Genomic DNA, 25970 nt, shown 5'->3' with positions numbered 1-25970 from the left:
GTAAGTCCTAAAAACTTCCAAATTCCAACGAGTATTCCTGAATGTCCTGGGAAGCGTTTCTAAACGGAGCATATTTCTTAGATGTTTCGACTCTGTTAATATACTTCTTGGAAGCAGTCCTATCGAATATTTCAAATTCTTTTCCGCACACAGAAAGGAAAGGAAATCCGCAGGAAATACATGTAGAGACAAAACGAATTCAAGTAGTTGACATGCGCAAGCTTCACATCTTACAAAATATAAACTTTTCTAACTAATACTGAACTACATATGACGACAATTCCTTCCTGGAAGAACTACGCAATATACAAAAACACAGAACAAAACGAGATCTCGTCAAAAAAAGGAACAACCTCCGTTGAGGAAGACGAGGATGACAAATCAGATTCGAATGGGCGCGTCAGTTACGGTACTTGCACATCCAACTGACTCGGCTGTGTGCCAATCGCGTGAAATTTTTGGGCACTCATTAAACACCGTCACTTTTTTGGGTATTTGTTGTGCGCTTCAGCTCGCGGGGTGGTGGTTAGCTCCTGGGACAAATATTTTCTCATGAACTGTGTTACTGTGGGGTTTCATACTTTTATGTCCCTTTGGTTTTTTTCTGTTCAGTTGTGGTGCCACGTGACTCATTGGTTCATGTGTTGAATATGAATTGGTTTGGCTTGTTTCCAGACTTTTTTCTGACTTGCACGGGCCATTTATTTGTAGAGGTTTTTACTGAGCTGAATACAGGTGTAGTTACTATTACAATAAGATATAGCAGTGGAATAAGATTCCTGGATGGGAATTTTGTGTAGATAGTTCTTCTAGTGTCCCTGCTCTATAGTTGTTGCTTTTTATATGTTCTCTATTCATACTATGTATTTCACAATGAAGTTTTCAAGAAGAGAACCAATTTTTTTTCAGAGGGTATCATGGAGTGTTACAAGTGTCACGGGACCGGCCACATCGCTAGAAACTGTACGAATGGAGGAGAGTCAGGCGGTCGCAACGGAGGTGCTACTTGGTGGTGTTTGGGGTGTTGAGTGTATTTAGGTAATTCAATGTTTTCGTCTCCATTACACCACTATTTTATGTAGCCAGCGAGACATCATACGAAATTACCCCATTTAATATGTTGTTAGTAGGAGTTCAGTAGCATATAGCATGGATTTGATGTCGAAATGTCTTTTTTTTGTATGAAATGGATAACCTGGCAGAACCTACGCATTTAAAGTAATGAATTGGTAACTACATTAGCTATAATTTTCGAGGGATGACACTATAAACAAGCAAAACATTCCTGCGCTCCAGTTGGATCTATCCATTCCTCTTTTGTAGCATGGAATTTTGGAGACGTTTACTTCTAGGAAATATTCTGCTTTGCTTTGAAAAAGCTTGCGTCTTCCAACATATTTGGGACCGACCTATCCCTAACATATTTGGAACCGACCTATCCCTCAGAATTCTGTTTGTCTATGGTAAGAGTTTAACTGGAACAAATGTGAAACTATCCATAATGAGAGAGTTGCATTCTCTGAAATTTTATTCAAATTTTGACAGCATAGTCTGAGATCTGTAGGTTACAACCATGAGCTAACATTTTTTGAACATGTTCTGTCAGAGTACTGCATTTCATAGTTGTCTTGCTGGTTACGTGCAGTTGACGTGGAGAACGGAGCAGTTTTGTGGATGACGGGGTGAGCGGAGGCGTTGTATCTCTTCAATTTCCATAGGAATTTGATTCCAGGCGGTGGCGGTGGTTCATGCTACAACTGCGGTGAAACAGGACATTTCTCACGCGAATGCCCTCAGTCTCGTGACGGTGGACGTGGAGGTGGAGGAGGCTACAGATCCCGAGGACAAGAGTGCTATCAGTGCGGTGGGCAAGGCCACTTCGCACGTGAATGTCCCTCAGCTGGAGGAGGAGGAGGAGGAGGAGGCTTCCGTGGTGGTCAGAAATGCTACAACTGCGGTCGACCGGGACACATTTCACGTGATTGTACTGAAGGAGGATCAATGGAGTCGAAACGCTGCTACAAGTGCCAGGAAACAGGTCATATCTCAAGAGATTGCCCACAGCAGTAGATCTCATCTTCCATTTTCTCCCTCTTGTACAGTGTGGTGTCTCGACGATGGTTTCATTTATTTTTTTTTCTTTTTTGTTACTGCAAACATTCTAATGACATTGTTTACCCGTACAAACTTTGCGAAGTTTAGAAACACTGTTATTGTTGATCCGTTTGGTTATGTTATAGAGGTGGAAGATGATAAAGTTGGAGACATGGTTTTTATTTGTTGTGGGTACTCATCAGATGTGCTTGTGAAATTGTTTTCCGTAGAGTGGTTTTTTTTTTTAGTAGGAGCCCCAGGACATGGGTTTATGAAAGGTGCATGAGGCGTGTTTCTGTAGTAATCAACGTGTAAACACATCAAATATATGGTGCTACGGTGCAATACATTGGGCTGCATTGGATCCATTGGAGACGAATGCTTCTACAGTGCTAGCTAGAGGGATAGCCGTATAGGGGTTTATCGCAAATGAGTGGATGTTGCGTGCTTGTGGTGTTGATAGGGATTACACGTACATTCGGCAGTTACAAGGTCGTTCTTTGTTGTCGTCATGAATTTGACCAACAGCTCCTCACAAGTTACTTCACAGACGTGGTAATGGAGCGTCTGCGCGTACCTGCAACGATGTTATGTCGATAATCTGCAACTGTTAGAGGAACTCGCAGACTCCGCTATCTCGTCTATGAACTATGATTAATTGAGACTAACCTGAGTAATTATCTGACTGCTGCACGAAGAGAAATGCGGAAAAAAATTGATAATTTATTGAGATTCGTACAGGGAATTCTGATGTCTGGGACATGGCTAAGACACCACACTACAATGGAGCTTCAAGGTGGGGCGGATTTCTGACCAGACCACAACTGCTTAGATGCTACGATGCTTAGTAGCATCTAAGCAGGGAAGAAAAACAATTTTTTTATTATTCGCCTGAAGTTCTGGTTTTTTTTTCACTTTCTTCAGGGGCCTGAATAGAGATTTCGAGGCGAGATAACTTTCGAACTACTGCAGCGGTATTTCTACAACACTGGGTAGCAGGCATCCATCCAAAAAGTAGTGTAGGTAGATGGAACTAAACACACTAACCTCAGTTATCGTGATTTTTTTTCTCCAAATGGGAACCACGCTACAAGGCTTCAAGACCGATGTGTTAAGTGGAAAATAGCACAATAAATGAACGGTCCGGATGAATGCGCTATTAACGCGTCGGTTCAAGAAACGACAACTGGCATGACATCATGTGTTTCTGCATTGGAGCTTTGAAAAAAAAAGTACAAAAATAGAGGCAAATGTGCTGCAATTATTGGATGTTAAGCCAACGTTGCATCCTAACGGATTAACCTATTCACGCTGCTTCATCTACGACATTTGAAATAACCACAAAATTCCACGCAGGGAGGTACGATTGTTGGTTAGAGCTGTCTTTGGCAGCGAGAGGCCAGTTCATCTTTGCATTGAAATAACGTCATTTATTACTCAAGCATTCCGCTCTTCGATCGCTCATCATGCCGCCGATTTGTCGCCTCGGCAACGGTGGAGGTCGTTTGGCGCTTACTCGAAAGAAGCCCTGATAATCCCGATCACTACGCAAAGACCGCGTACACCCCAAAGGAAACGTTTCCATTTTTCCACTCTAACTATGCCATGGCTATGTTGCCATCGACAAAAGAAATGCAAACGCGAAGATCAATACAAGGTAGTTAGTTCGTTTTCGTGAGGCCCACGTGCTTTGGTCCCTCACTGCAAAATCCAAAGAAAAGCTGAAATTTATAGGTTACCGACGAAGCGGAGGAGCAGCAACAGAGCGACGAGCCAAAATTCTCATGGTATTCTACTACTTTTTTTTAGCGATTATTTAATGGTATCTTGTTTTTGAAACACCTTTTTGGAACATTTCTTGTTGTCTGAACACCTTTCGTGCACATGTTCTCCACGCATGCACAGCGTGCGCATCTCGACGTAGCATTCATTCACTGTAATCTGTGAATAGGATCCACATTCTCGCAAAGTTAAAAAGGAAGCTCCTCTTTTTCACCCGGTAACTGATAGCCACTGGTTTTAGTCCAGCAGCTTGTGCTTCATACCTGGTGCTGTTTCATTCTATCCATTCTTGAAGCGCCTGTTTGCTTCTGTTCTGAAAATTCTTACTTATCCTTTCGTCTGAGCGTCTATCATTTGCTACCTTACTTTCCTGACATAAAAATCTTCATTTCTCTCTGTGACCAACACGAACTCTGCATGGAAATAACGAGTTATTCCTTCCTTTCTTTCTCTTCTCGCTCTTTTTTCTACTCTCTAACGTCTGTCGGTGTGCCATGCATACAATCAAACTTATGTCTTGATTTAGTAAATGAAACTGGCGGCCACTGTCAAGCGAACAGTCGCGGAACACCGCTGTACTGGTTGGTCGCCATGAGAAACGCGTAATCTGACGCAGCTGGGAATTGCATTGTCAACGTAGATATCACCGTTCGAAATCTACAAATGTCTTCCCGGCCTTTTGTGACTCCGAGATTCGACTTAGAAGCAGTATCATCTACATATTCTCCGTGTGATAAGACTTTTCCAAGTCAGCGTATCACAAAAAACTCGATGTTCGAATCTCTGCACGAGGGGATAGAGGTAGTGGTATAGTTCATGAACATGAAAGGGATCACTCCTCCCCTTATCTTCATGAACCTGGAGACATGCGTGCGCAGTAGCTCAGCGTGACTTCGTCTACCCAACGATGCAACTTGTTACGCGATAGAACGAGAGCACCTCCGTTTTCATCCACCGTCCACGATCCAACTAACGGAACCAAATAGGTAACGCCTTCAAATGCATTAAGTATGGAAAAGGGAAAGAGTACGTTTAAGTTCATGAACCACTCTACCTAGCTCACTAATTTCACTACCAAAATCTGACGAGGGATTTGCCTTCCATGAAATTAACAGCATAATTTATCCTCTAACTTTTTTTTAGCAAGCACAGCAATTAACAACTGTTCATTTCGTTCGAGAACAGGCTGCCAACACGATGCTCAAATGCTGATTACAAAAAAGGAAGAAAAAACACGCAAATCTTTATGACTAAAACCGCGTTCGCAAACACAGCCTTGCTATTGCTATTAGGAGATTGCGAGGATTATCGCGACTCCTCTATTAGCTCATGACGCACTTCCGCTACGACATCAAGTGCAGAAACAGCTCCATCAGCTCGTGTTACCTATTCAGTGGGTGGTTAGTGAACTTCGCCATCCGGGCTCTTGAGCCTCACTGGACTCGCGCTCCACGAAATCCACGTGTATAAAGGATGCATTCCTTGTCGTCACCATTGGTCAGCGTCGAGAATTTTTTCGGACGTAGAAATGACGTATTGACATCACAACTGTTCGAACTTTCATGACCGCTTTTTTAATCGAAATTATCTTCAATTCAAAGAACTCTAATTTTCCAACAATTTCACTTATTTCTACGTAGCATCATACGTACTCCTTTCCGCAGTTCTCACGTCAGCCCTAGTCAGGATTCACAAGTTCCGCTGTCATCACCTGCCCTTGAGTATCGTAGCGCAGTATTATTCTGGCGTAAAAGCTTGTCCGAACCCCTTCCGATGTCCGAAATACTCCCACAACGTCCAAACCTCCCCTTCAACGATGTTATTCGTAATCAACAGCCAAAGAGAAGCCACCAACCTAACCAAAATACCTACATTCGTCCATTAAAAACGAACACACTCAGGAGAAGGCGTTTAGGGATAGTGGAGATTTGGAACATTTTTTTACGGATTATTCTTTGACTTTTCTCGAAGCATCCGTTCGATTTGTGAGATTCTCTCAAAATGTTCCATTTCTCTCCTATTATATCATGAAACATGTTGGATTTCACAATTCAATAAGAATGCGAAGAAAATTCAGTACATCCGAAAATAGATTTGACGACAACACGTCTTCGTATAAATGCAATTAGGACCTATTCAAAACTTGATTCTTCCTTCCATAAAACCAACATCCTCCGCAATTTTTGACTATGAAGCAACAAACATTGCAATTCCTGTCATAATTGCGCTGAAACAATCACTCTGAAGGAGAAGAAACATGGCAGAAAAGATATTCCTATAATATTCACTCTTCCTGAAAAAAGGAATATAAACTGACTTTCATGCGATAATAGAAGCCTTCCAGGCACTCTTTCTTCAGAAATAATTTAGAAATCAAACGAGGTTTATGGCGTTCTTTATAACTTACGCTTTCTGTCAACACGTAGTTAGTTCCTGAACTTTTAAATTCAGGTTTTTATCACAACTCAAAATTCGAGAATGACTTCTCTTGACCTGTTGATTTCTGCAACTTTTTCATAGTCTGGAAACCCTTCTCAATTTCCTTCAACTTCTTCATTAATTTCTACTCTATTTATCTCTGTAAGAGAACACTCATCAAGGACCGTACCCAACTCTTAGGACACAGTATTTCCACGACCATAAACTGTAAATTATACAAGTCGTAATTGTAATCCATAGCCAAGGACAACGCTATCGTCGATCACTTTTACTTCTCTTCTCTACACACAGAAGAATCTGTCCAGCAAATACAAGTAATGCTTTAGGGAACGTCGTCCACGAATGGACATTGACAAATACCGTATCCACGATCTTGACAGTGCTACGGAGGTTCGTCGGGGTGTAGCTGGACAACCAATGGCGATTGAAAGTTGCAAGGTTTGAATTCTTGCTGTGTAGTTCCCAATACTTCAATGAGTATAGTGTGTTCTCTTCAGAACAGTAACTTATTAGTGCTTGATCACACTTCCACGGTAACCGTGGACGATTGCACGGACTGCCTTATCGTACTGGCACCATGTGCGGGCAGGTAAGTGCTACATACTCACGTTCGATTTCGCCAGAAAATGTGAAGAAAAAATTCCGAGTGCTGCGAATTTTGTTAGCTGTTAGAGAGAGAGAAGAAACTGTTGGGCTAAGAACAGCGTCGAGGGTCTCGACGAAAGTTTCCGATGAGCCACTCCATAACCTGTTTGGTAACCATTCATTTGGTTCTAAAAAAAGGACAAAACCACATTCAGCAGACGTCACGTGCGCACACACCTTTGATCTTATTTAGAATTTTTGGAAAGTGAAAAACAAGAATTATTTAGATGTAACTTAATCAGTAAATGTTAATAGGTAATCGGAGGAAAATAAACAGAAATTTGTTATATGACGTTTAATTTTGGAACTTATAAGGGTATCCTAAAAGGAGAACTCATCAGCATTCCTTTGAATGAATTTCATTGTTGTTGTTATCTTCCTCACAACCTACCCAGTTTTTTCCAGTGTATATATCCGTGATTGTCAGTCCTGCACAGTACTAGTGGCATGCCAGCAATTACGAACTCGTGATTGCCGCACGTTATGTATTGCGCTACATTGCGCAACGCAACCAATAATTGAAGAAACGTCAAACGTTGTCTTTCATCCGTTGACATTACACTACGATTCTATCATAGGTTTGTAATTGCTGCAAAACAACTTCAAGCAGATGGCAATGCGTGTACGATGCAATCTTTCAGACGACATGACTGCAGCACGATTGAGTTTATTTAACCGTCATTCCAATACAGTTCACGACTTCACTCCGGAAAGAGGATCGCAGCACTACAGGATATGTAACGAGGTTTTATCTTTGGTGAGTAAGCACCTGTGAACAGTTGAAATTACAGATTAATGCTACAAAGAAGGGAAAAAAGGAAGAATAACACGGGTGCTCAAGTTCACTAAATAATGGACAAGATCGAAAACCACTACGATCTTAATTTCACTTAATTGTTCCACGAGCGCTATGCTTCTTCAAATAGGCTGAATTTTATTTGGTATTTGATGAAGCGTATTATCGACGTAACCGCCTGTGAGCTTGGTGTAACGCCACCTTATCGTGGGACACAATAGAGTACATAAATCCTTTGAATGCAAGGGTCAAAATGGCGTAAATGCATAAGCGGCTGCGCTCGATGTGGAGCAGTGGAACTAGCGGTTGCTATGAAGGTGGGACGTTCGCCTGTTGCAATCGGACTGCAGAGATGAGAAAGGGTCCCACTTGGAGTGCATTCGCTTGTGCAGCTGCAGCGGGCTTCAAATCGTTTTTCCCCGACAATAAAAACAGGTATCTTCACCTTTCGGCTTCCGGAAAGCTCAGTTATTCATGTGGAGTTCTTGAGAAGACCAGTTATCACAGCAATCATATCGATAGATCATCTACGAACGTAGATCCCTTTTTGAGACGATTTTACGAAGTGTCAATGACCATCACGCCTAAACCCCTAGTTTTTATAGAAAAGAATAGATGCAGGTTGTAGACCACTGAATTTAGAAAAACTAGTTTAAAGGCATCACTCCACGAATCCGAGGTGGTGCAGATTTCCGGTGGAGTATTCGTATACGGGGTCGTAAATTTATGGGGAGGAGGGTGATTCCGTCCATTTCTTGCTAATTGCCGTAAAAAACGGCCCGGAAGATACGGCTTCATTCGTTTTGGCGCATCATTTTGTACAAGGGGTTCGACTGGAGCGCGCCATTCTTGTGCGGCGCCGCATCTTCCGGGCCGTTTTTTAGGCAATTAGGAAGAAATGGACGGAATCACCTCCCTCTCCGTAGTCTCCCATCCCGTTTACGAATACTCCAACTAAAATCTGCACCACCTCAGATTCGTGGGGTGATGCCTTTAAAAGACAAGTTTTTATGAGTAAATTTGACGAACGTATGAAAACAATGTATGTAATTTTAGGACATCTCCAAACGTAAATTCTCAAGAATATCTTTAAAATTAAAAAGAAAATTACAAAAGAAATACAAGAGTGGAAAACAAACGAGTTGTTCGAATTTAATAATATATAAAAAAAATGTGAGAATTGGTACCAATATTTTCTCGAATAGAAGATTTATTGATGAAATTCTATGTATGCTTATTTGATATGGCGTGGTAAGATTGCTAAAAAAGCACTGGAATTTCTTAATGAGAATAGCTCTTGGACATCCTCATTTTTAGAGTCCTGGTCATGTCGCCGCACTAAACGCGCATGGTGTTTCGACGGACGTGCCTGATTCAGCTATTCCCTTTCATGAACAAAGAACTGAACCGGTACGTTGAATTCGCAAGTTTGTGTTCATTCACCTACTTATTTCTCAGTTGTCTTCAGAAAAGCTAGTAAAAAGACGTGTTTGAGAAATTCATAGTTTCTTACATGCCGATTTCTAAGGGACTAAAACGCAATGAGCTGATTGCTAGTTGATTTTATTGGCTGACGGTTCGGGAAGTCGCCTTTAAAACCTGGAATGCTCAACAATCTGAACAGTTGTTCTTTATGCTACGAAAATAGCTTTTTCTTTTCCTTTTTTAAGACACGTTCCAACTGCTCACCCTATCTCGAAAAAACCCCGACAATGTCCTTTCTATCCCTATTAAACATAGAAAAACAATTCTGTATTTGTGGTTTGCCGCGCATATGCTTATCGATAACAGTATTCACGTGGACGCTGTAGATCAGCCAGAATGAACCCATGGAGGACGAGCTAGTAAAAACATCGTTATGTCCAATAGCGGCTACAGGAGAACCAAAGCGAGTGCAGTTGCGTAAGCGGATGCGCAAGAATGTGTGCGATGGAGCGTAGAGGTTAGAATCTAAGGTGGGCCTTTGCTAGCACTACTCATCACTGTCGTTCGCGATCTGCGATGGTCCCACCTCGATCCCGACTGCTAGTTTCACCGCGCTGGTTCGAGTGCAGCGGCTTACGCAACTGCACCGAGCTTCAGGTAGTTCTAATCCGATTATAATTGCAGCGACCCCAACTGTCACACAATTTTCCCATCGAGACCTTTACCTTGGTATTTAAAAGAGACAAATCATCGACTACACTAGGAGTAGGCAGAATAGGCTCTGTTAACGCGTATGACACGGAACTTTTTGCTTAGCGCATCATTCATCCCCCTCCCCACCCTGAATCCAAGCCGGTTAGCACCGCCCTAAGCGTCGATGGCGTCATAACGTCTTTATTTTTCAGTAGAATACACATTGTAACTCCAAAGACGTTCTTTTTTGTTTACGTTACAATTACGATTATAAAAATATATAAAAGTTATGAATGGCTTACAAGTAGATGCTTTTTTTCAGGGACATTTCTACTATGCTGGTTGCAGCGATGATGTTCCACGATTGAAATTCGTGGAACGATGTCATAAAGTTGCACATACCGTCTCGACAACATCTACAGTGAGCTTGGTCAATACGTGCGAAGTGGATCTGCATAAACACGGCACAAAGATACCTTTTGTCACCAAAGGATTTGGTAAGCAGCCTCACTTCTCTGCATTGATATGGCCGGGTCAAAACGATCCGAAGCGCGGCGCAGTTGCGTTCGACGCGGCGCCTCGGAGCTGACGGTAACGGAATAGGAACCCTCTCTTGCTGCGGAGATGAATGAGGTCCCACTTTGAGAGCACCCGCTTACGTAGCTGCACCAGAATCCAGGTCTTTTGGACCTGCCTACATCATGTGGAAAAGGATTATTTTCGGGGATAATGGCTACATTAATAGATGCATCGGACAGTATCAGCTTGTACGAACGAGTTTTCGTTGTATCATTTTGTATCTCGTAATTTGTGTCCTCTTGCAATTTTTTTCTTGTAGTTGAGGGCTGCCTTTTATAGTACTTTGACGCATACGAAAAAGATAAGTACGCACGCTCTGTTCTCGCGTTTTTCCGATGATCTTGCGATAGATCAATATGATTATGTTGCGATCAGCACAGGTGGCCGATTTCCTTAGTGAATGTACTGTTAGAATTCCTTTTGTCCGAACAAATTGCTCCCGGTTACTTCACTAGACACTATCCTACACAAACCTCCAAAGTGGCTTCATAGTAAAGATTCAGAAACGCATGTTTCAATTGACTTTATAATCGAATTACGGGAGCTTAAATGCTTCTCCTCAATTTTTTGTACTAGGACTTAGAATAGTATCAATTTTGAGGATGTAGTCGATTTTAAAGAAGATACTTTCTCATTAAATCCTAAAGTCTAAGATTTCGAAGGTCAGGGGACTTGTAACGGGAACAATCATCTGTTTCTCATACCGATCCGAAACTAACCCTATGCAATTCAAGCATTGTTGAGCTTGTAGGTTGTGAGTGAGACTTACACCAGATCAACAGCATAGGAACACCATAGGTATAGCACCATGAAGAATGAAGTTAGCAGAGCAGCGTTAACATCTTTCTGGAAGAGAGCTTGCCCTGTGCTCTCTACACCTCACCTCAGATTTTCTGTAGCAAGCGATGTTCATTCCATTCATCGCAACTTTTCTTCCGTGACTCGTAAATTCCAATATTCGTTTCATCGTACTGTCCCTAATTTTCTTTGAAGTTTAACACTCATTTTGTTGAGAACTTGGTTTGCTTTTTCTTAAATTCTCCCCTTCACGTTTTTTTCCTTATTCAAGACGAACAACGTGCAACACGACTCTTGTCTTTTTACGCCTTTACAAGGTCATTGTAGTGTATATACGGTTCGTCCCTCATTGGTTCGAAACGAACAATGACGAGAAGTAGTAGAAGTGTTCGCAGCGAGCGCATCTCTGTGCGCGCTTTCACGCGTGTGCTTAGCTCCTCGCTATTGAAGTAAGCTACCACATCGTCGAGAAAACCGGCTCGTTCGTGGGTTCGCGCCACAACACGTGGTGAGTCACGGTCTTAGCAGCGAACTAGGAAGCATCTACGAATTTGTAATTGGATGAAAAAGCTTGCCTTTTAAGAGAATATCGCGTCAAACAGGAAAGGGATTTGAATTTACTTGATTGAAAAGCTAAGCTAAACAGAAAATAGGTCGAGCTTGTTTGGTGACGCAACAAAGCTAAAGAACTTCTTACAAAAATATTTTCTAATGTATTAATCTTGAAGAAGAGTCAGTGAGACTTGTAAGACCAAAGTATATCGGAGGGCGATTCGACGTTTGAAACAGCATCAGTTGAAATAACATCACTGTTGTACTTCTATCCACGGTGTTTGGTCTATAGCTCTAAGATTTGGCAGCTTTCCCTGACAACAGCTTGTTCACCCCCAAGGTCTTCAGTCGACTAAGTACACGTATAAAGCGCTCATACAGCGATGTTTGAAATTTGAATTTAAGTTTTAGTCTATGTAGGTGATAACCAGGTTGGTCGGACATATTGTACCTTTCTAATATCAAGTTTTCAAAGGCGATTCTTCCACGGAAACGTTACCCAGTTAAATAAACTGACAACTTCGTGATGAACCGCTAACAACACCGTTAGAACCAGAATCGTTAATGTTCAGATTCCTCAGAACTCGAGAATTCCGAAGAATCTTTCAGTGATAAAATTCATCTTCAAAATAGGCAAAAGTGTTATCTATCAAGCTGAACATCAGCTATTCAACTTTTGAGAAAGAAGAAAGCAAAGTTTAAACTTCGAATGATGTCATTGCTACGACTTGAACTGTATAGTGTGTTATGTCCTTCAATATCTCTTTATTCACGATTTTTTTAGGAACACTCGTTGTCCTTGAAATTTGTGGCGCAACGGAAGAAATTGAGGAGCTAATGAAAAACACCGACGGCGGATTCAAGAAGGTCCAAGAAGAACATAGTAGAGCTCTAGCCACAGCGTTGTCTATAATCAACCAAATATCTTTATCCTAGCATAACTAACTGAACTGATAACTAACTGACCATATTCCTTTGCTATTTGGGGATTCTTTGCACATAAATCTGAACCTAAATTATGCCAAACTTTTGAACTGTTTAACTACTCACATATATATACTTTTGTAGAATAAATCGTATTAGAAGCCTGCAGCGTTCTTTGCTTAGCTTGATAGACTTCGATGAGGTTGAGAAACCCCTCTCGACAATTTCAACACTTGTAAGATTTTTATTTGATCAAATATAAGTAGAACTTCGATTACAATGCTTACATTTCGTAGAAGAAGTCATTTTAACATTTGATTCCCATGAGTTTTCACGTCAACGCGACTAGATGTTAACGTTTTAGTCGAAAACGCAGTTTTGCAAATAATAGCAGCCGAACTAGCAGTTAATTAAATGTCACACAACTGTGATAAATGTGATAATGACGTAAAGGCGAAGAATTACGACCCCAAAGTGTTCCAATTCTAAAAAAAATCGACAGCTTGATTTCAATTACTTGTTATAATGCTACATTACTTCTTGCAATGTTACAATGATATTGAGAGATCATATCCAAACCATACCTGACCTCACTGTATTTATTCCCAGCTATTGCTAGAAAAAAAACCTGAAAATTAGATCTATAAGGATTTCTGATGGAAGAAATAGTTTGGAAGTCTAGGCGAGACCGAACTCTTTCTTTAAGTTGTGGTTACAATGATCTTCATCGTGTGGTAGACCATACGGACTTGCATAGCATTGATAAGTTGAAGGGAAAAGTATTTATATGAAACAGTAGTCGGCTGTTTATATGCACACCTACAGTAGAAGATCCCTTCTTTCCAACACGAGTGTTACCTGATCAAATTTCAACCAAAAGACTACAGAAAATAGCAGCAAGGGTATAAAAACGGTGAAGTACGTAAAGCGATGTCGATGTCTAAAACGTTTATAGAGAGACTACTGACAGTAATTTGAACGTTTGTGGCGATTCATTGCATAAGGCATGCCATTTGAAGGCAAAAACTTTCGCGCACAAACAGATGCAATGACTTATAAACCTACGAAGAATTCTTGACAAGTCCAAGACGAACAACAAAGCCACTACACGCGTAGCCATCCCCAAAAACCACTCATCGGATGCAGAGTTATTTCATTTAAATAGCCACTAGGAAATATGAAGGGAGGATACTTCCGGGAAATGTAACTGCAGAATTCCCAAATATTCGGAAATCCCGGAAAATCCCAAATCCCGAACTGTTTTTCTCATATTATGTTGTTCAAAATTGCCCATCGGAGTTATTTCGATGATCTCTTGGAGTTTTTCCTGCAAAGGAGAGTTCCTCGCAGTTACCTACTTGGCCCAGTTAAGCGCATCTACGGACACACTTTCACTCAAAATAAACCACGCACTCAGACATCCGCCGCAACTCAAAGCGAAGGAATGGCGGTAATCATTCGCCTCGGCGAGGTCAGCGATTTTCCGACCTTCGGCATTTCGAAAGGTGAAAAAAATGCGCTGAACCATGTAGTGCGATCAAACATCAGCGCAGATGAAGACACAAGACGTAGAGGTCTGCAACTTTTGGATCTGATGAAGTGACCGTGCAAAGAAAAACTGTTGGGAAGAGTTAGGAGCTGTTGCGAGTGGTGTAACACCAAAGTGCTTGGCTCAAGCCAAATTGGTTGATCAACGTCAAACACTTTATCCTTTAAAGAGAAAATGTCATTGCAAAAGCAAACATGGGAATCTAAACAGGGATTGTTTCAGAGGGTACAATGGATAAAACGCCACAGACTTTCTCAGAGAATAACGGAAGGCGTCCTCTACAGCTGCTTACAGCTCTCTAGCTCGCGAAAAGTCTTTGGAAACAATGTGTTCACGAAGCAATATGTCGTGATAGGTTATTTTTATGTCGCTTATTGTCAACGGCAGTCGAAAACAGCATGGAAAGGCGAACGATTTCTTATTCTCGTCAGAGTAAAATGAAGAGAGAGTAATAACAAATAAAAAAAACAATTCTGACTACTTCAGATACCGAATAAACCTCTAGCAACCATTTTTTCCTGACTTTTCACAACTTCAAATGTTCTCTCCTCTAATGACAAGTAACAGTTTTTCATGCGTCCAAGCTGCACTTCAACTAAAAGCACAAGAGCATTTTGGCATTCTAGAAAACATCTGGTTCTTCACTTGATTTCAAGTGCTGCCGCACTTTTCATATTAAGATTCATAAGAACGAGTTAGACGTCGTAATCACAGAGAAGATTCTGAAGTGTTTCGTTCGTGGAAAACTGTAATTAAGACATTATTATGAGACACCGGATTTCTATGAAACTAGGTCGTTGATAGATAAGCGTCGCCATCTTCCACGAACTATAGAAGTCAATAGTTCATTAGTCGCTGCGCACGTACAGCTTAGCTACAGATATAGTTAGCAAGAATACAATGCGCTACATAGTGTTGCTTCTAAGCAGTACAGTAAATGTAAGGGAATCACCAATAAGTGGAGTTTGAAATATTTTGTGCATTCACGGCTTTGAAACCATTCCGACAAGCACAAGAACGTCATGTAAATGATGGCATGATGGCATTCAGCTATCCAATTAATTCTGCAGACTTTTCAGCATGAAGAACAAAAGTTCTCCTACTCCGAACCGCAGTCGGACTGAGACCGTTTGTTTGCGCTCTTCATCTTCCTAGCTTTCACGGATCCTGTCACTGTTTTAGGGAACCTCTACTCAGCAAATGACGAAGAGCGAGGCATGACCAAAGCAAAATGTGTAAGGCGAAGATTGAGATCTTAGGTATGGCAATCAGAGCGGAATCTGTGGTCTTAGATCCCCTAGTTAAGGATGACCTTACAAAGCAGATGCCTATCCTACAGTCTCAGGTTCGCATTTGTTATCTTTCCCATCTTCGGGCACCCACAGATCGAAGTTGATCGTAGAGTCGTGAAAAAGGTCAACGGAACAGAAAACAATGTTGTATGAGAGCGTCGTTACTGGTGAGACTGATAGTTGCGGGACACCCCCTTCCCACCTACGAATACTGGAATATTCGAAAAGGAAACAGGCTACATCACGTCATGTGAATGCTTGAACCGTCAGTGTTTCCACGATTATCGAAATCGACATTTGAACAAATTTCAAAAGCAATGAGAAAAACAATGCAACAAGTGGAAGACTTGTAAGAATACCGAATTAAACAATCGTTGGTAGTTAGTAGTTAGTACCTTACCGCCTCGACCACCGAGTAGGAGGCAATACCGATGAGGTGAATCAGGAGGAACGTTTCTATCGTGCAAAACACTGAAGCACATGTTTTGTTCTATCGCATTTGAAGACAATGATCAGCAGACCACATTATTGCCTGCTTCACGTTCGGTTTCACATAAAATGTAACTAGATAAGAACTTTCGTTGTATTATACAACCATCTTTTCTAACTCCATCGAGTTAATTATGTTAGAAAAAACGCCTCGTCGTAGGCGTTTTTTATTCACTGCTGCAAGGAGGGTTTTTTCTTTGTAATGGTGCTAAGCTCAGCTCAATTAATCTGATTTCCATAATTCCATCAACACAATTTATGTAGAACAAGGCTACATTATGCGCACAGTTTACCACATCAAGGGATGACCCTAACTATGCCTAACGAAAATTAAACAAATCCTTTCTTCAAGGTGAAACAGCCTTTACGTACGCTGGCTCTTTATTTCGGAAATCGTTCGTGCAATAAATGGAGGTAATAAAGGTAAATCAAATGAAATTAAAAAAAAACAAAATAAATACAATGACAAATATACAAAATAAATAAAATAAACTGAATTAATGTAAAAATAAAAGAGGAACATCGAACAACAACCGAGTTTAGAAAACCATGAGAAAAGTATTTGCTTTCGTTGTTTTGTCATTCTTAATCATTGTCCACTAATCAAAAAAGAGGTGAGTATTTGTCAGATGGTTTTGCGCGAGTTCGCAAGCACAACTCTTCGAAAGAGAACCTTCAGCGGAAGAAAAAGCACATGTAATTTTCCCAGCTGAATCTTTACAGAGAAATAAGCTTATGAAATGTTCGTCTCTCAGGATCGAACCTCCACCAGGTGGCTGTCATATAGTCATGAAAATTTAATATTCCAGCGAAGATCGATTACTTGCTAATAATAGAGAAAGAAGTTCAAAACAAATACAATGATGCTCTAGGCAACGAAAACTAACTAGGGTTAGAGAATTACCACTAAAAACTGAAAGAGTTTCACGTTGCTGCAATCTTTCACATGTGGTAATAAACTTTAGAAGAAAAACGAAGTTAAATTGACATTGATCATAACAATTCATCGTTTCCATGCATTATCTCATCAAATAACCACTTGTCACTTAAGCAGGGTGTGCGAAGCCATGCCGCGCAAGAAATCCGGTTTCGAGCCATTTGAAAGGTCAGACGCGGTACAGTATAAAAGGTTACCCACTAAGGAGGAAGGCATCACCGCCAACATGAAAGTTTTCCTGCTCATCCCTGCCTTGGTGGCTCTTGTCACAGCTAGATCAAGTATGTTCATCTGTAGTACTAAGTAGGCATTATATTTGCTCCTTGTAACTTTGCTTTCCTCCGAAAAACCAACCAGACTGAGTTGGTCCAATATTTTCAAGTAAATAGCTGATATGCTTTTCTTGACTTGTTTTATAAGGAAGAGAACCCAGATGTTTCGCGAATCATAAAATTGCTTCAAACGTTATTTCGGTAACGTATTTTAACTGGAGATATCATAAAGTTTGCAAAAAAAAAGACTCAAGAGTCACTAAATAAGAATTACTGATTCCAACTCTTCATATAGTATTCTATTCGTTCGTGGGATTAATAATTGTCTTTTTTGCAGTACACAAAAGAAATGCGTATGGAGATGAGCAAGTGACACCGGCGCCCTCCGAAGTACCTGTCGAAACTCCAGCCGAGCAAGGGCCAGTGGCCGTTGAGCAGCCTGCTCCCGACTGCGCCGAAACACCAGCCAAAGCCGAGCCTTCAGGATACAGATCCAAGAGAAACGCCAACTCGTATGGCGATGAGCAAGTAACACCAGCCCCAGCTGAAGCTCCAGCTGAGGAGGCTCCCGCTGAGCAGCCCCCGGTCGCTGTTGAGCAGCCTGCTCCTGACTGTGCCGAAACACCAGCACCAGCTGAGCCATCAGGATACAGGTCCAAGAGGAGCGCCAACTCTTACGGCGATGAGCAAGTAACACCAGCCCCAGCTGAAGCTCCAGCTGAGGAGGCTCCCGCTGAGCAGCCCCCGGTCGCTGTTGAGCAGCCTGCTCCTGACTGTGCCGAAACACCAGCACCAGCTGAGCCATCAGGATACAGGTCCAAGAGGAGCGCCAACTCTTACGGCGATGAGCAGGTAACACCAGCCCCGTCTGAGGCTCCAGCTGAAGAAGCTCCTGCCGAGCAACCGCCAGTCGCTGTTGAGCAGCCTTCTCCTGACTGTGCCGAAACGCCAGCTCCAGCTGAGCCTTCAGGATACAGGTCAAAACGAAGTGCCAACTCATATGGAGACGAACCAGTCGGTGCCGCACCTGCAGGAGCCCCAGTCGAAACCGTTCCAGCCGAGCAAGAACCAGTCTCCGTCGCACAACCCGCTCCTCCACCAGAAACCGCTCCAGCACCTGCCCAGCCATCTGGATACTAGTTTCAAATTTCAGTTTTACTATTGAAGATCTTCACTTTTTCAAAGCTCGTAATAAAATCTTCAAAATTGTATATTATCAACGAAAACACACATAGTTAATGGAGCTTTCGAACATTGGAATTTGAAACAACTTTAGAAAACTATACTGGACCGGCACAGCATACTTGTCATTCCTTTTAAAAATTCTGCTTAGTTTCAAATGTTACAACGGACAAAATTACAAACCCTTTATGGTACTCAGAATCCTGCGATTTCCTAGTATTTTGACCGCGAATATCACTTTTGAGAGAAAAAAAACAGCAGCTTAGAATTGAAATTTGAAGAAGCGAACGTTAAATAAATGCGAGAAAAGGCTAACACTACTGTTTGGTAACGGGAACTTTCAGAGATGAGGTTTCACCAAAGCGAATGAAATTCATATGATCGTTAGAACAGCTGAAGACCTTCTGAAACAAGTGGAGCTCTGAGCACGTTGTCGCGCTATACGGAGAAGTGAGCCATCGCGCGCCTTCAACAAGGACTTGCGCCACTCCGGTGCAACACATACTAAGTCGACTGCACTCAATTTCAAACCAGTTCGGATTTAAACGTACTACAAACTGTACTCGCTGGCTAGAACACATACCACCCGACTCAAGTACAGGTAAAGTACACATGTACTGCGCAAAGTGCTTCATGACTCCTACGTATCCATAAGAACAAATCATCCTTTAGTGCTGCACAGCAATACCACTCGCAGCTTGAAATCGCGGCATGTCACTGTTGCAGTTCGCGATGGTCCACCTCAATCCCAACCACTAGCTTCACCTACTTAAAGCGCAACCGCGTCGAGCTTCATGTCGCGAATGTTTAGCATTACTGTTATTACTATTGTTCATCTTTCAGCTTTTCTCAGATAATGTCCTTTGAATACTACGGACACTTACAAACGTAAACACGTAAGTAACAGCAGTACGTAATGAGGCAGTAGGTAAATGACCCTAAGTAACAGCATGCAATATAGATGTTGATTGGTGAGAAATACATAACACTGGGATGACCTCTTCGGAAAAATAAAAGTAGTTAAGGCATCACCTCACGAATCTGGGGTGGTGCGAGTTTCAGAAGGTCATGCCTATACGAGTCGTAGGTTATGGGGAGGAGGGCGCCCGAGAAAGCTCGAAGCCGCATCTTCCGGGCCTTTTTTACGGTAATTAGGAAGAAATGGACGGAATCACCCTCCTCCGCATAATCTACATTTTGAAATGCAATTGGTCGACCATGTGGGTCACTAAGATATTGATGAGCCTGGAAAAGGGAGTTGGAAGGGTGCAGCCAAAACGTGGTTGCAATGCAGGTTTCTCGAGGTCTGAGCCACCAAACAGGATTGGATAGCAATCAAGGATCAGCAAGTCATTCGTCAAATTCTCCCTTTTACCTCGTTGCAAACACTGGTCACATAGTAATTAGAATGAAATCACGGAGAGTCAGCAAGTAAGCACAAGCTATTTTTTCTGTGATGTGAATGAATGGCGTATCTTGTTGATTCGGCCTTATACACGGCGTTTTTCAAACATATCTCCCGATCAATATCCAAGCGGTGTTAAAGGCATCACTCCACGAATCTGACGTGGTATGGGTTTTCGAGGGCGAAAGACTATACTGGGGCGGTGATTGCAGAAACGGGTGGGATCTCGCTCATCTCTCCCTGCATTACTGTAAACAGACGGGATCGGTATGCAGTTCCTTACGACGTCCTCTACTTAAAAGCGCCACCTTTGCGCTCCGTCCCCGCCTGCGCCTCGTCGAAAATCCATGGGCGCAAGGGTGGCGCTTTGCAATAGAGGACGTCGAATGGAACCGCTTTCCGAAGCCGCCTGGTTACTGTGATGCAGGGAGGGATGAGCGAGATCCCATTCGTTTTCGCAATCTACACCCCCGCTGAGTCTTTGGCTCTCCATACCACATTCAGATTCGTGGGGTGATGCTTTTGAGCCAGGACGAACTTTGGACGATTTTTCAGTTGTTAGGCTTTTAGACAGAGGCTAGGAAGCCATTAGGATAAGTTTTGGGAAGAGATGATAATTGATCCGTTAAGATAGTAGCCCTAGTTAACGTAGTCACCATACCAATCAACTCTGCTCAAAGGAACCACATCGTGAATCTGACGTGGCGAGGGAACCCGCAGGAAAAGCTAGATATGGCATTGTAGATTTCGTAATTAGCTTAGTTCCTGTGAAGTCCGTTAGGAAGCGCACCTCTGTACACTCTCCGGTTATTAATTGGTTTTATACATGAATAGACCGGTGAGATGTCATCAATCCCCGACCATCCGCTCATGGACGCGGAACGTGGAAGTCTTAACGTCCAATGGACTAGAGACAACATGTAATGAATTGAGTATATTCAGCATTTCAGCAATAATCAGCGTCTTTTGACCACAAACACGACTTCATTACAACATATTCACACCATATGCGATGATCTGGAATACAAACTCGCAACTGGATATAACAACGAACCAAAGTATTATTCAAAAGACACGTATTTGCGGGCAGCGTCTTACCACCACCCGCATGTAGGACTTCCATACTATGGCACATATGCCGGCATTCCGCTAAAGGTGTAGTGCCATCATAATATTAGGTGAAGTAAAAAGTTCTGAGCGTTTACGCTAGAATCCTTTAGTGAGCCATATCTGACGATGTAAACATCACATCGGGCCACACTATACGGCGATTTCAAGGTGACATTACGAGAACAAAAGCCGAAAAAGATCGTGGTCCCATCGCGGTTAGCCGGCCCAAACAATCGCCAAGCCCGGATTAACGGTCAAGGTTTTGCAGTATGTTAGGTGAGATTGGAAGGCAATCATCCACCATGAGGTCCTCCAACCGGCCAAACCTTGAAACGGCGGTTCTACCGTATTCATCGTATTGAAATAGCACCGAGCGAGTACCACCTTTTCAAGCACTTCCAAAATTTTCTTGATCGTATAAAACTGGCTTCAAGAGAGGCTTCTTGCTTGAGGAAATGAGGTGGTCAATCTTTCTGACAATAAGGACGAGGACTTCTTCAACTGCGGAATTATGAAATTGCCATCAAAATGAACAACATGCTATTGAACAAAACAAAGTTGAATAATTGGGAAAGAGAAATATTTGATTCAAATCGGTTAATCCTAACTATGATAATTTTATCGTCGAAATGAAACAAAAAAAAAGGCCGAGAACTTCTTATTCAACTTATACCTGGGAATTTATTATTAATGCATATTAATTGGAAACGTATGAGCTATATGACATACACGGTCTTTTGGCGTAAAATTCCTATACATTGCAAAAAGGTTTTCGACCAGCACATCGCCAAAGCCCCATATCCTGAAGGGTCAACTGCCTAAAAAGGAGATTTGATCTTTGGCAACAACTATTCGTTCCGTCACGCTGAGCTGCCGAACAATATCGAGTGAATTCCAACAGACCTCCCTGCTGGGATCTATGATATCTCTGTGTGACGTTTGCTGCAGAACAGGAAACATGAATCAGAGATCGACCCGTCATCAGTGTCGAAGACTATACTATCTACTGCGGCGATGCTGATGAAAGGAACATATGAGGCTGAGCGATAGCTGTGAGGAACGATTACAAGAACCTGCTGGAGGAATTTGGCTCAAGGGCTTCTAGATGTGCCTCTGTACGACTGCGAAACACTGGATCAACAATAAACAACAATCCGATGCTCCGGGAAAATGGATCGGATATTTGCCCGAGCATTTATAGAAACCGCTGAAAACAACAATAAGGACCTTTTCTGTGATGAAATCAATGCATTGATGTCTAGCATACCCAGCCAGCAGGTTGTCTTTCGGAATCGACGCAAATGCGAAGATGGGACGTGAACAACAATCCGATGCTCCGGGAAAATGGTATCATTCAACGGAGTGCACGTCGGATGACGGTGACCGTCTTGTCGACCTATGTGAGCAGACGGGCCTTGACGCATCAACTTACGTGGCATGGTTCAACCCATTCAACGCCCGAAGAGCAGAGCAAGCGGATGATGGGGACGTTCAGACTTCAGCTCCACTACGTTCTGACGAGGTACATCCCTCATTCAAATATCCGGAAATCCTGAGCCGTTTGGGACGTTGCATTCAACTCTGACCACCGTCCACTTTTTCTCAGCTTCAAGATACAGTTCCACAAGAGAAAGAGAGCTCCTCTTCAACCGAAAATCAATATGCCAGGTCTGAAAGGACGAAGAATGCAGAACGGAATTCTGCTAACATGTGGCTATTCAAGTTGGGGATCAGGAAGAAATCTTGCCATGCGGATTCCTTCACAAAGTGCATCCAGGACGTTGTAGGAAAACACTCCCGGTTATGATGCCGCAAAAATTTGCCTCCGCATCTGCGGAAACAAGATCGACTTACAATTGTGGTATGTATCGGGCGCAGCACTGGTGATTTTAGTCAGGAAAAGCCAAGAGAAAGAATCGACTGCAATAAGGCCGCGACAGCGAATGGACGTCAAGAGCGGGGGAATTTGAAAAGGCGTGGGAAGGCAAGAACCTGCGGATAGCCTACGCCTTACTGCAACAGTATAGCGGTGAAATGAAAAGATTTTCAAGTGCAAACAGATGTGCGTCCCTTCGAGACCTCCAACTGAAATCAGGGTGCACGGAGAACCGATCGAACTCGTCGATAATTTCTGTTACCTGAGCTGTATACAGAAGAAGGACGCCAGCTACGAAAAAGGTATTCAGCAAAGATGCTCTAAGGCCACCTCTGCATTTACCTCCTTAACGAAATGCCTCACGGATCTCCCTCACTAGAGGGATCACAGCCGGTCAGTCGCGCGGCTATGTGGAGTCCCCGAGTGGCGGATAGGAGGCTAAAAGCGACCTTGCGCTTGCCCAAAGACGTGGGTGGATTCAGGGGATGGACTCCCTGTTTCTCCTGAGCCAGGACTGACTCAGAGCATCCTGCACCCCGCACGTCGGTCCGGCCAAAAGCTTGCAATCAAGTAACTGGGAGGTGCAATGGAGGCGGTTCGGAGTCGTCTGCAACAAATAAGCTCCACCTGTCCACTCCGGCAGAGCGCAACATTCTCCCAAAACTCATGGGACTAGAGGCTTGTGACCCGCCCATGGTTTTTTTTTTGTTTTGAGGTTTTCTTTTTCGTATTTCACAGTAATAGGAAGGAATCTCTTGATTTCGGAGGAAAGCCTGGTACGGTAGCGTCAAAAAAGACGGGGTTGCACGAGTCATATAGGCTACCGAAACGGGAAAAGAATAGAATGACGATATGTACTTATAGCGCATGTACGCTTGCATCGGAAGCGGCCATCGAAGATCTGATGATGCAGGCCAGGAAGATCAAGTACGACGTCATCGGACTGACCGAGACAAGACGACGTCACCCTCTGGACGCCATATGAAACTGGAGAAGAACTGTTCTTGAGAACATGCGACAGTAGAGTAGTAGTGTTGGTGGAGTTGGCGTCCTCGTCAACACGAGTATGACAAAGAACATCGACTCTTTCGAACGACTTATAGCCCGAATCGGACGTCTGCGGATGAGAAGATGTCGTAAAACCCAGCTGTGACTATCTTCGTCGCTCCAAGATCAAGCTACTGAAGAAGAAGAAATCGAAGCTTTCTATATGGACCTGAAGAAGTTCTACCGAGAAGATAATGACTTCTACAAGGTCATAATTGATGATTTCAAAATAATTCGATCAAGAAGAACGCCTGAGGAACATTGGGACCCACAGTCTACAATGGAATGAGCAGGGGAAGAGGCTCTCTGAGTTCATCATGACAACTAAGACCATCCATGGGAACTCGCAATTTCAGGAGCCCTCCTCTCTAGGCTAGACGCGGGAGTCACCTTGTGGAGGGTACCTTAATGAAATAGACCACATCATCGTCAGTAAATGGTCCCGCCTGACGGATGTCGCTGTTGTGCCAAAGTTCTGTATGGGATCAGACCTTCGCCTTCTCCGAGGAAGGCTTTCCTTCACAAGGAGAGCAGAGAAAGCCGCCAAGTTCAGAGAGAGAAATCCCAAGACTATCATCAACTGGGATCTCTTCGCTACGTTAGCCGGCTTTTGGGAAGATTCCGCAATGGACAACATCGACCGCAGAAAACCAAGAACTCATGTCCGAGCTTGCAAGGTTTTGTGGAGAGGCGATAAAGGAAGACCTTAAAGAAGGAACAGCAGAAGTGCTGGTTGACTGCTACAAATTCTACCTCACGTCTCAATGCGGCAGCGGTGGCCCTGGCCGTCGGGCAGCTATGGTGGCGAGAGTTCGTCTCGGCAGGTTCAACCATGCCACAAATCTATCCGGCTAGTAGCCCGGTCCTTGGCCCAAGGTTACAGGCTAGCTAAGTGAGGAGGTAGTGCGACGATTCCGGTGAAAGGCTGCTAGCCTGCTAGTGCGACAAGCCGACCGAGGACAACAGCCCCGCCGCGTCATACTGCTAACGTCAACTATGTGTTCTCCAGAAGCTAGGGCGTCCCCCAGAAGCGATGCGCATTGTCCTCGCCCGGGCAATGTGGCAAATATGCGAGGGCTACCGGCTAGAGGACGAAGCCGGCCAAAGAAGTTAGTCCGCCATCGCCAGCAACATCCAGTGCGCTTGAAAACACTTAACGTTGGGACGCTTACTGGAAGAAGTCGTGAACTGGCAGACTGTCTCAGAAAACGCCGTGTTGACATATGCTGTGTACAGACTATCGGATCGCCTGATGGCTGTAAGAGTAGACACGGGAGATGTGGAATAGCGAGTCGACTCTGCTTATGCGCCACAGGTGGGCTGTAGTGAAGAAGAGAAGGCGGGATTTTGGGAAGATTTGGAGCAGTACGTCCAATCTCTGGAAGGCGAAGAAGTACTTCTAATCGGAGGTGACTTCAAACATCAAGAACATGGTGAACGGACATGTCGGTTCTCGGAAAGACGGGTTCGAGACCTGTTATGGTGGATACGCTTATGGAGCTCGTAACGACGACGGGTTGCGAATCCTGGAGTATGCTGTTGCAAGTGGCTTGATCATTGCTAATACGCAGTATCGGGAAAGAAAATCGCATTTGATCACATACACCAGCGGCGGTCGTGAAACACAAGCAGATTTCTGGATGTTACGCCGACGAGATCGCCGATTTCTGCAGGATTCAGAAGTCAGAAAAGAAAAATCGAAAGGAGGTATTTTTCGCGGCCGTGGCTCCATCTACACTTGCCCACCCTACTCGTAGTGTTGGGGAAATGTGGTCGTCTACTTCCAGCGTTATACGCTTAACCGCGGAGAACACTCTGGGAAATACGACTCTAGGTAAGCCCAAAGTACAAAAGGCTACGTGGTTTTGGAACAAGGACGTTCAGGCGGCAATTCGTGAGAAGAAGTCCAAGTATAAGCTCTGGTGGAGGACACGTCAGCCTGAAGATCGGGGTGCTTACTTAACGGCGAAAAGGGAGGCTAAGAAGGGCGAAATCCGACCACTAGAAGGCTGTTTACGACATGCTTGATACCAGAGAAGGCGAGCGGACAGTGTATCGTTTAGTCAGAGCGCGTCATCGCTCAA

General features: G+C 43.3%; 6 protein-coding genes across 8 annotated transcripts; all 6 read left to right on the top strand.

The window, feature by feature from the left end:
• Nucleotides 1-270: 270 nt before the first annotated feature.
• On the top strand, nucleotides 271-12739 carry RB195_002239 (uncharacterized protein; the record flags this gene model as incomplete). 2 transcript variants are annotated; one of them, XM_064199407.1, is made up of 13 exons in its annotated part: nucleotides 271-399; nucleotides 910-999; nucleotides 1733-2038; nucleotides 3451-3454; nucleotides 3537-3751; nucleotides 3829-3881; nucleotides 6642-6753; nucleotides 6813-6904; nucleotides 7366-7538; nucleotides 7602-7717; nucleotides 9074-9166; nucleotides 10197-10371; nucleotides 12588-12739. In XM_064199407.1, the coding sequence occupies 13 exons, from the start codon at nucleotides 271-273 to the stop codon at nucleotides 12737-12739; spliced, it is 1710 nt and encodes a 569-aa protein (XP_064055287.1). The 2 variants fall into 2 exon arrangements, with proteins under 2 accessions (XP_064055287.1, XP_064055288.1); XM_064199406.1 differs by lacking the exons at nucleotides 271-399; nucleotides 910-999; nucleotides 1733-2038; nucleotides 3451-3454 and adding an exon at nucleotides 2845-2890.
• Nucleotides 918-2070, top strand: RB195_002240 (uncharacterized protein; the record flags this gene model as incomplete). Its single annotated transcript, XM_013446857.2, has 2 exons — nucleotides 918-999; nucleotides 1733-2070. The coding sequence occupies 2 exons, from the start codon at nucleotides 918-920 to the stop codon at nucleotides 2068-2070; spliced, it is 420 nt and encodes a 139-aa protein (XP_013302311.2).
• A 4385-nt stretch (nucleotides 12740-17124) lies between the features above and the next one.
• On the top strand, nucleotides 17125-18406 carry RB195_002238 (uncharacterized protein; the record flags this gene model as incomplete). Its single annotated transcript, XM_064199405.1, has 2 exons — nucleotides 17125-17275; nucleotides 17604-18406. The coding sequence occupies 2 exons, from the start codon at nucleotides 17125-17127 to the stop codon at nucleotides 18404-18406; spliced, it is 954 nt and encodes a 317-aa protein (XP_064055286.1).
• Nucleotides 18407-19666: 1260 nt separating this feature from the next.
• On the top strand, nucleotides 19667-25914 carry RB195_002235 (uncharacterized protein; the record flags this gene model as incomplete). Of its 2 annotated transcripts, XM_064199401.1 has the most annotated exons (4): nucleotides 19667-19742; nucleotides 22226-22485; nucleotides 25314-25593; nucleotides 25721-25914. In XM_064199401.1, the coding sequence occupies 4 exons, from the start codon at nucleotides 19667-19669 to the stop codon at nucleotides 25912-25914; spliced, it is 810 nt and encodes a 269-aa protein (XP_064055282.1). The 2 variants fall into 2 exon arrangements, with proteins under 2 accessions (XP_064055282.1, XP_064055283.1); XM_064199402.1 differs by lacking the exons at nucleotides 19667-19742; nucleotides 22226-22485 and having other exon boundaries at nucleotides 25317-25593.
• On the top strand, nucleotides 22273-23824 carry RB195_002237 (uncharacterized protein; the record flags this gene model as incomplete). Its single annotated transcript, XM_064199404.1, has 3 exons — nucleotides 22273-22485; nucleotides 22751-22824; nucleotides 23704-23824. The coding sequence occupies 3 exons, from the start codon at nucleotides 22273-22275 to the stop codon at nucleotides 23822-23824; spliced, it is 408 nt and encodes a 135-aa protein (XP_064055285.1).
• RB195_002236 (uncharacterized protein) lies at nucleotides 24547-25174 on the top strand (the record flags this gene model as incomplete). Its single annotated transcript, XM_064199403.1, has 3 exons — nucleotides 24547-24696; nucleotides 24896-24995; nucleotides 25092-25174. 3 exons carry the CDS (start codon nucleotides 24547-24549, stop codon nucleotides 25172-25174), a joined length of 333 nt encoding a protein of 110 aa, XP_064055284.1.
• Nucleotides 25915-25970: the final 56 nt, after the last annotated feature.

Source organism: Necator americanus, chromosome IV, assembly GCF_031761385.1.
Source record: "Necator americanus strain Aroian chromosome IV, whole genome shotgun sequence".
Lineage (NCBI taxonomy): Eukaryota > Metazoa > Nematoda > Chromadorea > Rhabditida > Ancylostomatidae > Necator > Necator americanus.
The sequence above is the reverse complement of the archived record's forward strand: the minus strand, read 5'-3'. Positions and strand labels throughout refer to the sequence as shown.